We start from the raw sequence: 14,325 nt of genomic DNA on the forward strand, positions 1-14,325 counted from the left end.
ATGTTGTGATACCTTGCCCTCAGAAGTATCAACATTTCATTCTGCTAGACACTCACCAGCCACTTTATTCGGCAAATCTTGTTAGAGGCAGGTTGGACTCCCTTTTGCCTTCAGAACTGGCTTACTTCTTCATTACACAGACTCAACAGGGTGATGGAAACACTCCGAGATTTGGGCCCATGTTGACACGATAGCATCACATATTTGCTGCACATGCTGCTACTGAGATCTGGTGGCTGTGGAGACCATTTAAGTACAGTGAATTCTCGTCATGTTCAAGAAACTAGTTTGAGATGATTTGAGTTTTGCGATTTTTCCGATGCTTGGTCTGAATCTCACCGGGTCATCTTGATCTGTCTGAACGTATCAAGTCACCGACTTATACATTAACAAGCAGTTAAGTAGGTTTACCTAATGAAGTGGCCTCTGAGTGTATATGTATTTCTTAAGTGGAATATCAAACAACACAGATCTGACAGATTTGCAACTCTTTCAGAACTGAAGGAGGCAGCATATGGCAACAAGACTGCGATCCAGTGTATCCTTACATGCTGAAGAAGAAGAAAGACTACAAGCACAGGAAAAACTACAAATGGAAAATGGAAACTAATTCAGTGATGGCTGACTCACCGACAAGAGTCACTATGTGTGTCGCTGTGCATTTGAGGGGTGGTGACCAAGGTACGACAACTGATCCATAAGTGGAATATGCAAATGATGCGATTGTGTTTTTCAGACCAGAGGAGGAAATACTTCCAATTTAGAAATATCGTAGCATCAGAGTGATTTAAACCTGTCTGAATATGAAGTGGCACACAGTTATTGGTTAAATAATATCTTATCATGTTCATAGGAAGATTTCGTGTGAATCCTGATTTCCTGACCAGAGTTCCAATGTCTGTAGTTCCTACAGATATCATTTTCTGCCGAAGGAGCTCACGAGATGACTGACCTTTTAGACTAAACAGTGGATGCTTACTCCCGTTATGGCTTGCTCATAATTGGCCTATGGGTATGGATATGAATATATAAGTGACATGCTGTTCATACACAAACTTGTTTGCCATGAGCATGTGTGTAGGAAGCAGTGGATCGTTGGCCAGTCTTCAGCGTTGAAGGAGTGGGTGAGAAAATGTCATAAAAGCTCCAATTGAACTTTAATGACAGATCACAGGCAGTGAAAAGATATGCTGTCACCGTTTATACTATGGCTTTGCCCACCCCTAGTCTCTTCTCTTTCTTCCCTTTCTTCCCTGGGGAATATATTAAGTGCTTCGCTTGGTATCTCGCTTACCATGAGGGATTATGACAGCACCAATGCACCACTAAAGCAATTATATTCCAGATATGGAGGAAATGTAACTGAAAGTGAGAGGGATGTCAAAGAATAGCAAGATGCAGAGAAAACAAATGAAGGAGCGATGAAAGAGCTATATGACAAGAAGTGCAGAGGAAAAACAGGCTGTCAGGAAGCACTGGTTGAAACAAAATGGCAAATTTAAAACAAAACAATTACAGCTGTTGATCTCCATTAACTGATTACATTTTGGTATTTAAGTCAGAAATAAATAAAGTTAAAAGTGCCCTTGATATCTCAAACCCAAGGTGGTGTGCTCGAAACTACAGAATTTAGTCTCCGGTGATGCAAGTGAAAAGTAGAAAATCACTGAATTTGTTCTCTAGTCTTGCTTGAAAAGTGACTTTCATCAAAATATTAAAGTTATGTTGGCATTAGAGTGTTGCTAATCAGTTTAAAAGTCATTTCAGCTTTAAAGCACTTGTAATAGTAAACGCAGCCAAATTCAGGGTCGTCGTGATGCAGGAATTTCAAACCTTGACTGCAACACCCGGGTCGATGGTAAAAATTACGAGGCATAATGTGTTAAGCTACAGCCCTGATTTTTTCCTGTTTATTCGTTAAGGCAGACTGCTACCATTGATGGTAAACTTTTTTAACTTCAATCAGGGACTTTGAAGAGAAACATAACACATTTTATCTCCAAAAGTTGATTCTGTTCATCTGGACGTAGCGTTTTGTGGGAGAAACATTTCGTCACTCATCCAAGTGACTTCTTCAGTCTCAGCTGACTGCAGGTTTCCCCAAACTTATAAACAGTACATTTGCATAATGACTGAAACCAGCCCACTGAAGGAACAATGGGCTGGGAGGTCAGTTCCTTAATCTTAATTATGCAAATTCTCATGACCACTGACCAAAACCCACTGATTAAAGACCACTGATCAATGGCCAATGGCTAAATTACCACTGTTGTTAACATTATAGAGAGGCAATACTGATAATGTGAGAGCAAGGCATCAAATGTTATCGGTACCACTTTATTATTAGCCATAGCTGCTACCTTAGTGATAACTTGAAGCTAAAGGAGGCGAAAATGGCACTGTTGCAAATCTAACCTAATCCAAAAATACAAACAAAAATAGCCACCATCACATTTTCAGTATTTTAGTAATAAAAAGGTACCGTAATTATCCGTTCTGGTGGTATCACTCTTCTCTTTCTCTAAAGAAATAGCAATTGCTATCTATAAAAATCAGGACCCAGAGGGATGAACACCAAACTGATGTTACATTTTATTTTATTTATTACACTATTGTGGCTGAAATTACTTGGGTATCTTATGAATCTACAGAGAATAATCAAAAAGAATAATAAAAAACAAACAAACAGGCTCATAATTACACTGCTCTGGTTTGACTCCATGTCCAAAAAGAAGGTTTTAAAAAAAAAAAAAAAAACCCACACAGAGTACATTAAGCTTCCTGCTTTGCACCCAACAACAGTTGTCACGGTAAGCAGTTTGCTTGTGAACACAGAAAAGCATTTAGCATGAACAGGTTGATAACTTATTGTCTACAACAAAGCTAAAGTATCCATGAATATTGATTTTAAAGATTCCTGATGAACAGAAACACAGCAGATGTGTAAATGAGAAGGTTTTCACTAGAAAGTTTTCTCTATCAGTTTAAAAGTTGATGGTGTCAGGATGGTATTCACAGCTTCAGCGGTTCCCGAGAAGTTACTGATGCTGTTCTGCAAAAACATCTATTTTCAATAATTGGGGAAAATTGGACCGAGTTACTAACACAACAGAGAGACAAAAACAGGCAAATTAAATAAAATGAACTTTTAACTTATTAAAAGAGTGCTGCAGGGACACAGCAGCAAAAATCCAACAAAGGAAAAACTATGAGAAAAGAAAATAACAGAGTCCAAAAGTTAATAATGAAAGCTCAACTCAGAAATAGGAAAAAGACAGGAAGGTTGATGATTCGACAGACTGGCAAAAAAAAAAAAAACTTAGGGAAGGCATAAAGACAAAATATAAACCAGGGAGAAAGATAATAAGGCATAACTGAATTCAGTCGGGTAATAATGATGGCAGGAAGCAAAGCCACAAGAAGGAAGTCCCTTGAAAATAAAACAGGAGGTGAAAAACAAAGTAAGATACAGGGACACCCAGACGACAGAGAGAAAGGAAAACACTAAGAAATATGTTGAATGTCGCATTTCTAAGCCGTGCCTGATGACCAAAGGTGTTCTTTGATAATGATGCTACGACTGACCAGGTTATGGCAATACTCATATCAGCCTATCACTCCAAATTCATCACATACAGGTGCTTGTGAAGGACCACTAATGTAACACTTAGTGGAAGCAAAAGTAAAAAGTGAGTAAAATGAAACAAAGCCAAACACAAACTTGTGTCTCGGGCCCCAGTCACACAGGCCTACAGTGAGGTCGACGACCATCGAGCAGTCATCGAATGGAGCAAACGGAAGAAGTCTTCAGGTTTGCTGCTCTGAAAACCTCCTTGCAATTGCTTTGATTAGCGGATTACTGCCCATTGTTCATATGGAACACACTCACCTACCAGCAGACATTCGCTTACTTCTAGCTGAACAGTCACAAAACTAAATGTTTACCTTCAAAGTAAAAGCTGTGCTTTTTCCAAACGTGTTGGCCGTGGTAAGGCACAACTTTTTTAACTTTTACTGTCTGTTATTTGCGTTGGTAATAGTGATACTTCAGAAAGTACCACTATTACCGTCGTCCATGCATACTCCAGACTACCGTGGCAACCTCCTAGCAACCAAAGAAATCATAGGTGGTTATGGAGGTTGTCAGGGGTGGTGGTGGTGAGATCACCAACCAGGGATGGCCAACCCGCGACTCTCGAGCCACATGCGGCTCTTTGCCTGGTTTCATGCGGCTCTTACGTTCATATCAAAGGTGGTTGTTGTTGTTGTTGTAGTAAAATGTGCACGTTCGCTTCGCTTGAGCTTCAAATCTTCAGTGCAGCTTCAGCTCACTCCATGCTAACATCGACCAGGAATTTCCAAAAGGACTGAACTTTGCAAGCACGAGTTGGCCACTTTGAAAAGTCAGGCAGAAAAGCAGATAGTTTTTCCAAAAATTTACGAAGCGGTCAGAGACCATTACGCTCACATCCTATCAGCTGGCTTGGAACATTGCATGGGCTAAAAAGCCATACAATGAAGGGGAGTTAGTTAAAAAATGCCTCAATGACGTTGTTGAACTCTTGTCTCCTGAAAACGACAAACTAAAACGCATGGTATCAGAGGTCCAACTGTCCCGCCACACTGTTGAACACAGAATATCAGACATTAACACGGCTATTGAATCACAGTTGCACTCTGACCTTCAAGCATGTGAGTATTTTAGCATTGGATGAGAGTTGTGATATACAAGACAAGACTCAGTTGGCAATATTTGCACGGTCTGTGTCAAACGATTGTGTGATCAAAGAAGAACTCCTGGATATTGTGCCATTAAAAGAGAGAACCTGTGGCATAGATGTGAAAGAAACCATGATGGCTGCATTTGGAAAAGCAAATCTGCCCATAAAGAAATTAACTGCAATAGCCACAGATGGAGAACCAGCCATGATGGGATCTATGAACAGGCTTGTGGGGCTGTGCAAAGCTGACCAAACTTTTCCTGAGTTTTGGAATTTCCACTGCATCATCCACATGGAGCAACTCATGTCTAAATCATTCAATTTAGATAACGTCATGAAGCCTGGGATGGAAATCGTCAACTACATCCGCACACATGCGCTTATCCGCAGGCAATTCAAGAATCTCATCGCTGAGCTGGACCAAGGGCTTCCAGGTGACCTGCCACTCCACTGCACTGTGAGGTGGCTGTCAAAAGGCCAGGTACTCTCTCACTTCTTTGAGCTTTTGGATGCCGTGAAGCTGTTTATGGAAGAGAAGGACAAGGACTATCCCGAGCTCTCGGACCTCAAGTGGATTATGGATCTGGCCTTTTTGGTCAACAAGCTGTGTCACTTGGACAGACTGAACCTGACCCTGCAGGGTAAGTTAAAAATGCTGCCTGACCAAAGTGTGTTTGCGTTTGTCAACAAACTGAAGCTGTTAAAGACACATATTCAAAAGGGAGATTTAACACATTTTCCCCACACTGCTAAAAGCTAGTGGGCAAGTCGCCAGCGCCGCCCTGAGTAAGCAAAGAGCCAGATATACAACGCAGGTTGAAAACTTGCACGAAAGCTTTGTGACCCGGTTCCATGATCTACAATTGAAAAGGCCACAGATTACGTTCCTCGTTGAACCATTTAATACAGAGACGGGCCGTTTGAAAGTCCCGCTAGTCACGGACAGTGTTGGGGAGTAACGGAATACATGTACCGCCGTTACGTATTTAAAATACAAAATATGATTAACTGTATTCCGTTACAGTTACCGATTAAAAAGGTGGTATTTAGAATACAGTTACTTTGTTGAAATAAATGGATTTCACCAGCCCGACACGGAACCCGCCGTATTAGCCAGATGTCCCTTTACTACGGTTCGGAGCCGCGAACCTTCAGTAACAGTAATAAATCACAGCAATAGTACATTCACGTAGTTGTAAAAAGCATGATAATATATTAAGTAATCCAAAGTATTCAGAATACGTTACTCTCATTGAGTAACGTAACGGAATACGTTACAGAATACATTTTGGGGCATGTATTCTGTAATGGAATACATTTTAAAAGTAACCTTCCCAACACTGGTCACAGATGAAGCTGCGGCTGAGTTGGAGTTGATCGATCTTTGTGAGGAGGACCAATTGAAACCTGCTTTAAGGGAAGGGACCATTGAGTTCTGGAAAAGTGTGCCAATGGAAAATACCCCAATGTCAAATGGGCTGCGCTTAAGACACTGTCAATGTTTGGGTCAACATACGTCTGCGAGTCTGTGTTTTCTACCCTAAAACATGTGAAATCAAAGCATCGATCTGTTCTGACTGACACTCATTGCTTCGAGTGGCAACAACGGAATACAATCCAGATTTGAAGAGGATTGTTCAAGGCAAGGAATGCCAGAAGTCCCACTAAACAACATGCATAGCAAAAGAAAAATGCTATTGCAGATTATTATATTTTTGTTTGTGGATTCGGTTGAACTGACAGTTTGTGTGTGTGAGACAGTGCACACAGTGTTCATTGTTGAAAATGACTGGCCTGTGGTTTTAGTACTGTAGGAGTCCATTCCTGTCATTATCATGTTGGTGTGTGACATTTACAATAAATCTGGCTGAGCAGAGATGTGTGTATTTTTTGTGCGTGTGTGTGTGTGAGAGAGAGACAGAGAGGGAGGAAACGATGGGTGATGTTCATGTGTGCCCATGTGTATGATGTGGCTCTTTGTGGAAACACAGAAAAAAAAAAAAAAAAAAGTGGCTCTTGGTCTCTGACTGGTTGACCGCCCCTGTCCCATCCAGTGCTACAAGCTGCACTTTGGTGTTCTTTTCGGCTGGTTGTGCAACTCTCCGTTTTAATGATATATCAGTAAAGAAGCTATACAGAGGCGATGTTGCAACAGTCTCGAAAGATGAGGTTTTCTGGAAGGGAAAAAAAAAATACAAGCTCAGGGGAAAAAATAAACCTCTGTGACTTCGTTGCTTCCAGTCTTGTCTTCTTTTGCTATACCTGTGCTGATCTGGAGGTTTTGTCTGAGTGGCGACATCTATTGTTCTGGAGAATACTGCAGTGAGTTCTCATGCCTTCAGCGCTGATATAAACAGTACAGAACTGTGGCAGCATCTATTTTTACTCCTCTACAACCAGATACACACTTTAACATAGACCTTTTTCTTCTTTTTGAAAGTGGTCTATGAGCTATTAACAGCTAACGATGAGGCACCAAGGCACATAAGCTTGAAAAACACCTTGTGTTTACCTGAGACAGAATTGGCATCTGACAGAAGGTGACGAGAGCGTGTTTAATAAGAGCAATCGAAACCAAAGGAAACTGCAGGGTCCACGACAGTGAGCGCAAATATTGTTATATGTTATTGTTTACTCCAGAGGACTTAGTTAAAAATATCTGTTAAGCCACAAGTTGGCAAGATTTATAATATTATTATACCACAGTATTAACTACCTACAAATACAGACAGAGCTAAACCGGGACTAATAAGGACAATGGCAATTCGCAACCTTAATCACAGAGAAACATCAGTGATAAAAAGATGTTATCGGCACAGCTACAGAGCCCTTCTGCTGCCATTAATTATAAGATGATGAGAAAAGAGAGGTCAGCACATTAAAAATTCAATTTTAGCAGCGGTAACAAAGATGACCTGAAGCTAAGTCTCCCACAACAGATGGGAATAGTTTGATTACAGAATCATCTATTTATTATTAGGATTTCTTTTAGCTCATGCCTCTTCGAAGCTGCTTCTCCTTATGAGAAGAAGCAACATGATTTTGGCACGCAGAAAACGCCACAAGCAACATGGTGATTTGCATTAATTTTAGGAGTCAATATTCAGCAAACAGTGGTACAAACGACAGTCCATTCACACATATCTAATGTCTATTAACAGCCAAGAGATATTGGATATCATTGCAACTGTCACCTCATTTGCAAAGACAGACAAGTCTCTGGTGAAATGCCAGATCGGTCACACTCATTTCATGGCTCATTAATGCAATTATGCAGCATTTATCTGTTAATGAATAATGTGTTTGTGACAGTCTGTGTGCCTTTCTGATAATATAGTGCAATAACAACGTTAGTTTATTCCTCATACCCATAATTTTACAGAAAAGTCTCATTCGTTGGTCACAAGCAGAAACCAGCCAGTTTGCCCTGCAGTTTGCAGAGGCTCAAAGCTTTGAATGACGACAAACAAAACCTCTGACCCCCCCTAGGATCAGCGTTCAGTTCAACAGCCACCAAAGCGGCTTCTTTTTCCTCACTGCCGGTAGTGTCAATGAAAAAGGGTCAACAGTAAAGTTCAGGTCTAGGACAGAAGAAAAAAAAAAGATAAAGACACAGAACAAAATGCAACAAAAAAGGTGGGTAAATGAAATAAAACAAGACTTTTAAAGACACGAATGGGCTTTGTTGACAACTATCCTATTAGTTAATGTGTCACTTCAATGCCAAACAGGTAGCGACAGTGATTAGCCCCAGCATTCAGAGACATAAAGAGCTGCCTGAGCCAACAGTGGCTAACAAGGCTGCCTAGAGAAGTGAGGAGGGATAAAGGAAAGGAAAAATCTAGGGGAGGACAGGGAGCCATCTGATAAATCACTGATAGGAAGAGAGCAAAGAGCAATAATGGCCGAACTCACCATTACATAGAGAAAGAAAGGAAAAGAGAGGCTTACTATTAAAGACACAGAGATAGGAACAGAGGCAGATACAGTCAATCAAATGACAAGACTGAAGAAAAAGAGAGCTGATAAAATGTCAGGGAAAAAAATCTGAAGGCGAAATTAACTGTTACAGGTGCAGCGCTCATAATGCCGGCCTAAACGAATAACTCGCTGCTGCAAAATGATAAACAATCACATTTGATTTATAACAGTCCCTGTCGTGTGTGAAATCTGTAATAAACTCATCAGTGTTTTTCCCTTCAGGTTTCAGAGCTCGAGGAAGGCTGACAAACGCGTCACATCATCACCATCTGTCACCAAATCACTGCTGGGCCAACTGGGAGTGCTGGGACAAGGTGAGGGGAGGGAGGAAGCCGTGTGGCCATCCTTGTTATTAAGTCAGGCGGCTTTAGGCAGCAAGCTAACGAGTTATTGGGAGAGCAGAGTCGTAGGCAGGTGTTGAGCTCATAAAGTAGCTTTATGTGCATATGGGCAGTGTTGGAGCAGAACCTGTACCCTCACACAAATATGAGCAAAACTCAATTTCCTGCCAAAATGACACACGAGCACATGGCTGAGTAAACTTGCAGTGTGACACACACAAAGACACATAAGCAACAAAATCTGTAAAGCTCACAAGTCCTCCGTTTGCTCCTGATATGCTTTGTTTCGATGTGAAAAAGAATTCTTATATAATGGGGGAGGTTTTCTAGCTGAATGGGTTGGCTTATTTTACACTGAAGAAGTAATCACAAAGTCCAAATAAATGATAACACCAACACTTTTAGCAATCATCAAAAGTTCTTAAATTAAACTCTCAAAGCAAGTCTTAACAAATGCAAATACTATAAGATAGTTCTGATCAATACTGACACAGAGCAGATACAGGACACAATCCACTCTATTTCTTTAGTCTTTGCAATTATAGTAAAACAGGCTCATGTTGTTTTTCAGAGAAATGATTCAACCGACTTCCAGATGTTACATTTAGGCAAAAAGACTGCTGCCCCGAGCTAAATCCCTCCACTTCATGATTTGGAGACATCATCTGTTATCTTGCTCAACTACAAAAAAAATGGGAAATATGCACATCTATTTATTGACACATGTGCAAAGGACTCAGTGGCACCATGTCAAATGGAGCAACGAAGCCAAATTTGAAATCTTTGGTTCAAATTGTTGTCAGTATGTACAGAGAAGGTCAGGAGCCATACACGGTAAAGGCTGTGTCATGCTTTGGGGTTGCACTTCAGGCAGTGCTGTTTGAGAGCGTGTCAAAATTGGATGAATTATGAACACAGGAAAAGTACCATGAGATACTAATGCACCATGAGGTACTATCTGGAAAGCATCTGATTGGCAGCAACTTCATTTTTCAGCATGACAGTGATGCCAAACACACTGTCATCTTGACAGAACAGAACAGAACAATAGGCAGCAAACATCCAATGAAGCGCTTTGAACGTCCTTGAAGAAGCCCGGAGAGCTACTGCAACTGTACCCAAAGACTACTTAAAGAAATTACAAGAAAAGAGAGTTCAGGCTGTTGAAGAAAAAAGGTGATCATACCAAATACAGACTGTCAAGCTAGCTACAACTCTGTTTTTACTTTATAGACTGTGTCTCTTCCAAGTATGTTTGCACATTTCAATAAATTGCTGCAACTATTTCTCACTTTCCTAACAAAATATAAAGAAATTAGTGGTGATTTAAGACAACTGCACAGTACTCTATGTAGGTTTATGTTGTGGTGGCTGCTGGCTAAGAAAGAAACCTCCACATGTCTTCCCTAATGTACTTAAGCCTAAATAGGTTGCAATACTGACTGAGTCACTAGCGGGTGCTCATCATGAGTTCCTCTAGTTTCTATTCCCAAAGCGAGGATGTTCTGTTATGCTGCTAGTCCACAGAGATCTTGAAGTAAAAGTTCCTGGGGTCATGGGAATCCAAGATTTCCCCTAGTGTTAAGGTGGCGGCTCTTAGAGGGCCTCCCGAAACTCCCAAATCTCATTAAAACCAATACAACAGTGGAAATAGAAAATCCAAAGCAAAAATAATGAAAAGCCACAAGAGGTGGGTTTATCAGCATGCACAGTATAGAACTTGATCTTCTCCCATCTTGTCCACCTGAGAGGAGAAATATAAAAAGTGCAGTTATTTGCAGAGCTATTTTCAGGTACTGGGTGCTAAACAAACCAATGAGTAGGCTACAAGTTCTTGTTCTTGAGCTTAAGTGTTGGCAATAAACTGACCAAGCTCTCAAGCTCAGCAGACTTAAGTGCAAAGGTCTGGAAAACATTTCTCTAAATACATCTCTACACTAAAGCTGGAGCTCTGAAAAAGTCAGAGCGCTGATAGATTAAAAATGGATCGTTTATCACATAAATACGACTGATAATTGTTTCTTCGCTTTTCTATTATTATACTAATATCTTTCGTCTATACGATTGGTCAGCCACACAAGATCTTGGGTCCTGGAAACTTGTTATAAATATATTTAATATAAAAATGAGTTTAAAGTAACTATAATGTAATCAGAAACTAAATTACTGTCACTGCTTACTGTTCAGTTTTTGACACAATCCCATCTATAGTGGGCCCTTCAGAGACAGATGAGAATCAAGAAGCCGCATTAACTTGAAGCTGAAGAGGAAACCAATATTAATCTAATGCTGATGGGAAGTAGCTGTCTGTGACTTGCAATTTATTCCAATTTTATTTGGTGCAGTTTGTCTGAAATAGGTCCGGCTGAGCTTCTCCAGCTGCCATTTCTCAGACACGACGGATATGATCAAAAATGATGAAAGAAAACAGAATCAGGGTGTTTGTGGATTGGCTGATGATTCACACTGAAGCTGGTGAGGAAGATTTGGACTATTTCTCCATCTTTCTCTTTCTCAATTATACAACTGCATCTTTCCAGCACTCCAAAGACATAGCATGGCAGGCTGAAGGCACGCCTCTCTTGAACGAACACACACACACACTTGGCAAGGCTGGGTTGTCTCCCTTGTGACCAATTCATAGCTAGATCTTCACTGAAAGCTGAAGAGCTGCAAATTGTTTCCCCTCTCCTCAGCTTAACTGCCAATTACCCAGATCTGACAATGGCCACTTTACCACCACCACACACACACACACAGAAAGTAGCTTATATGAAGCTGAAACTAACATTCCTGTGGAGGATGCTACTCAGTGGCTTTACTTCTGTATCAGTCAAGCCAAAAACCTGTTAGCCATCCAATCACACGTCTTCTTGTTACCACGTTAGCTTTAATAAACAATTAAAATTGTTTAAAAAAAAAAAAACAGCTGGCAGAAAGTCAAAGGGTACAATTCAAGATTTCAAGGCTTTATTTTTCATCAGCGGTAAGAATAAATGATGTCGGAGTTCATATCCACAAGACTACATCCCTAATAAAGCACATTGCAGGGGTTTGAAAGACAAAACGTTGTGTTCCTTGTTGTTGGTGGTTAAAGGTTCTTGGATAAGACCCCTGTGACGCGCAGAGGGCGGACATTTCACAGGTGGAATAGGCGAGCTGGGACCAATTTCCCCACTCGAGTCACACACCCATAGTTGGCCAGATCGATCAAACCACACTGCACACATTAATTAAAATCACTGGTGGCATATTTCCACATAGAGTGCACATATTTGTTATCTAACACCTTTAAATTCCGAATGATTTTACAATTTAAAAAAATGCCTAAAAGGAAACCAGCAGTGGATTAATCAGCGACACCAGAAAGATTTAATGCTATTAAGTACAAAGTCTTAGCCGATGACCCTTTCTTTAGCACCAAAGAGCCTTTAAACTGATTTTACAACACTGACAAAAAGATCAAAGTGGTCATTGAGAAAAAGACTTTTACTTTGTTTTTAACATCTAAAACCATTCCTGTCTGCTGCGCTTCATCCTGATTTACGCACAGCAAACCATGGCAGCAATACGCGCTCGTTTCCTACAATAAAACGTTACATTTGAGCCTCCATCAGAACCCGAGAGTCACAACTGTTGCTCACTCCGCGCACCTCGCTCTGTGGCCAGGAGCTTTCTGAGCACACATCGCTCCATAAAAAAAGCCCGTCCGTTCGCATTAACAGGTGGATGCTGAGCAGAAAGCACACAAACACAAACTTACATGTCTAAGTTCTTGCATGCGGTCCTTCATGATTCCCCGTTTCGCCGGTAAATTGCCGTTATTCCCTCAGTTCCCGTTGTCTTCTGGGTGTATGTGACGGTGATGGAGCGGCGGGGCGGAGACCGACGGGTAGACGTGAGCTCGACCGAGAGGAAGAGGCGCGTCTGGCGGCAGCAAGAGGCGGTGATTTTCCCCCTTCGGTTCGGATGCTGGGATGGTGAGACCACTTTACAGAGCTGGGTGACGCGCAATAAAGGTGAGGCGAGGCCTTCCGCCGTTAACCCATTACACACCCACAACTTCCTCAATCCGGACTAATTGACTTTATTGTTTTTTCTTCTTTATTCTTTTCGGAGCTCTTTTATTATTTTGGCTGAATATTTAGTCCGACTGCATGAAGGCTAGTTTGACACAAAAACCAAAGGGGGGAAATTGTGTTGACTCTGGTTAACAATTGAGCAGGTTCAGAGATAACGCCCAGGTACTTTCCATTGTGCCAAAGCGAACAGCGACCCCTGTCGAAACAGACGGATATGGCAACAGTACAAGGAGCTCGAAATGACCCAGATATATTGCCTTCAATAAAATATTTTTGTATTTAAAGCTCCATTTGAGAAAATATAATTCAAAGAATTTCTTTTTGTGTGTGTAGATGCTTGATAAACTCAATCTCACTGCAACAATCCAGCTTTTTTTTCCTTTAGTCAATATTTGTTGTTTCCTGAGCAAATGAAAATAAAGACAAGGTCTAAAGAGACATTAAAAATAAATCTGTATTAGTAAAAATTTTGACATCACAATCCTCCAGCTGTTTTTTCTTAAGCATTTATTCAACTCTTGGGTGGGCTGGAGTCTGAGTCTCTGGTCTTTTCCAGGCACAGAATCCCTGCAGGTACCATATACCACTAAAAATGGTGCCAACATTTTGCCAGGAAAATGGTGCAGCAATTTATTGAAATGTGAAATACTGTATATAAAACAAAAACCGAGCTTGTACAATTTTAACAAACTTCAAAGTCAATAGTTGGTACGACGACGATTATTCTTCAACACAGCCTGAACTCTCGTAGGCAGCTTTCTTGTAATTTCTTTAAGGAGTCTTCAATGAATAGTTCTCCAAGCTTCTCAAATCACATTCAAAGCTCTTCTTTTGGATGCTGGCTGCCTTTTTGTTTTGTTCTCTGTCAAGTTGTTCCCACGCTGCTTCAGTAAAATTGAGCTCCGGGCTCTGGGGAGGCCAATCCATGACCGATAAGTGTTCCATTGTGTGTTTTTCTATCCAGGTTTGTTTTCTTTATTAGAAGTATGTTAAGGTTTACCATTATGCTGAAAAAATGAAGCTACTGCCAAGCAGAGGCTTTCCATATGATATTGCGCGCTGGATCAAAATCTCACAGTACATTTCTGCGTTCATAATTTCATCAATTTTGACAAAATCGCCAACACCACGTTTTACAGACTGCTGTAGACATTCACTGTTGTGCGTCTCTCCTGACCTCCTCCGTACATACTGATGACT

General features: G+C 40.8%; 1 protein-coding gene across 2 annotated transcripts in view; it reads right to left on the reverse strand.

Moving 5' to 3' along the window:
• Positions 1-13,126, reverse strand: part of LOC134640920 (syntaxin-1A-like) — a 76,396-nt gene extending 63,270 nt beyond the window's left edge. The window contains exon 1 of one of the 2 annotated variants that reach the window (XM_063493016.1): positions 12,807-13,124. In XM_063493016.1, coding sequence (XP_063349086.1) covers positions 12,807-12,836 — 30 coding nt within the window. In that variant the 5' untranslated portion in view covers positions 12,837-13,124. Of the gene's footprint in view, positions 1-12,806 lie in introns of both variants that reach the window. The other variant, XM_063493017.1, reaches the window with a different exon arrangement.
• Between the last annotated feature and the right edge of the window lie 1,199 nt (positions 13,127-14,325).

Source organism: Pelmatolapia mariae, linkage group LG14 (genome assembly GCF_036321145.2).
Source record: "Pelmatolapia mariae isolate MD_Pm_ZW linkage group LG14, Pm_UMD_F_2, whole genome shotgun sequence".
Lineage (NCBI taxonomy): Eukaryota > Metazoa > Chordata > Actinopteri > Cichliformes > Cichlidae > Pelmatolapia > Pelmatolapia mariae.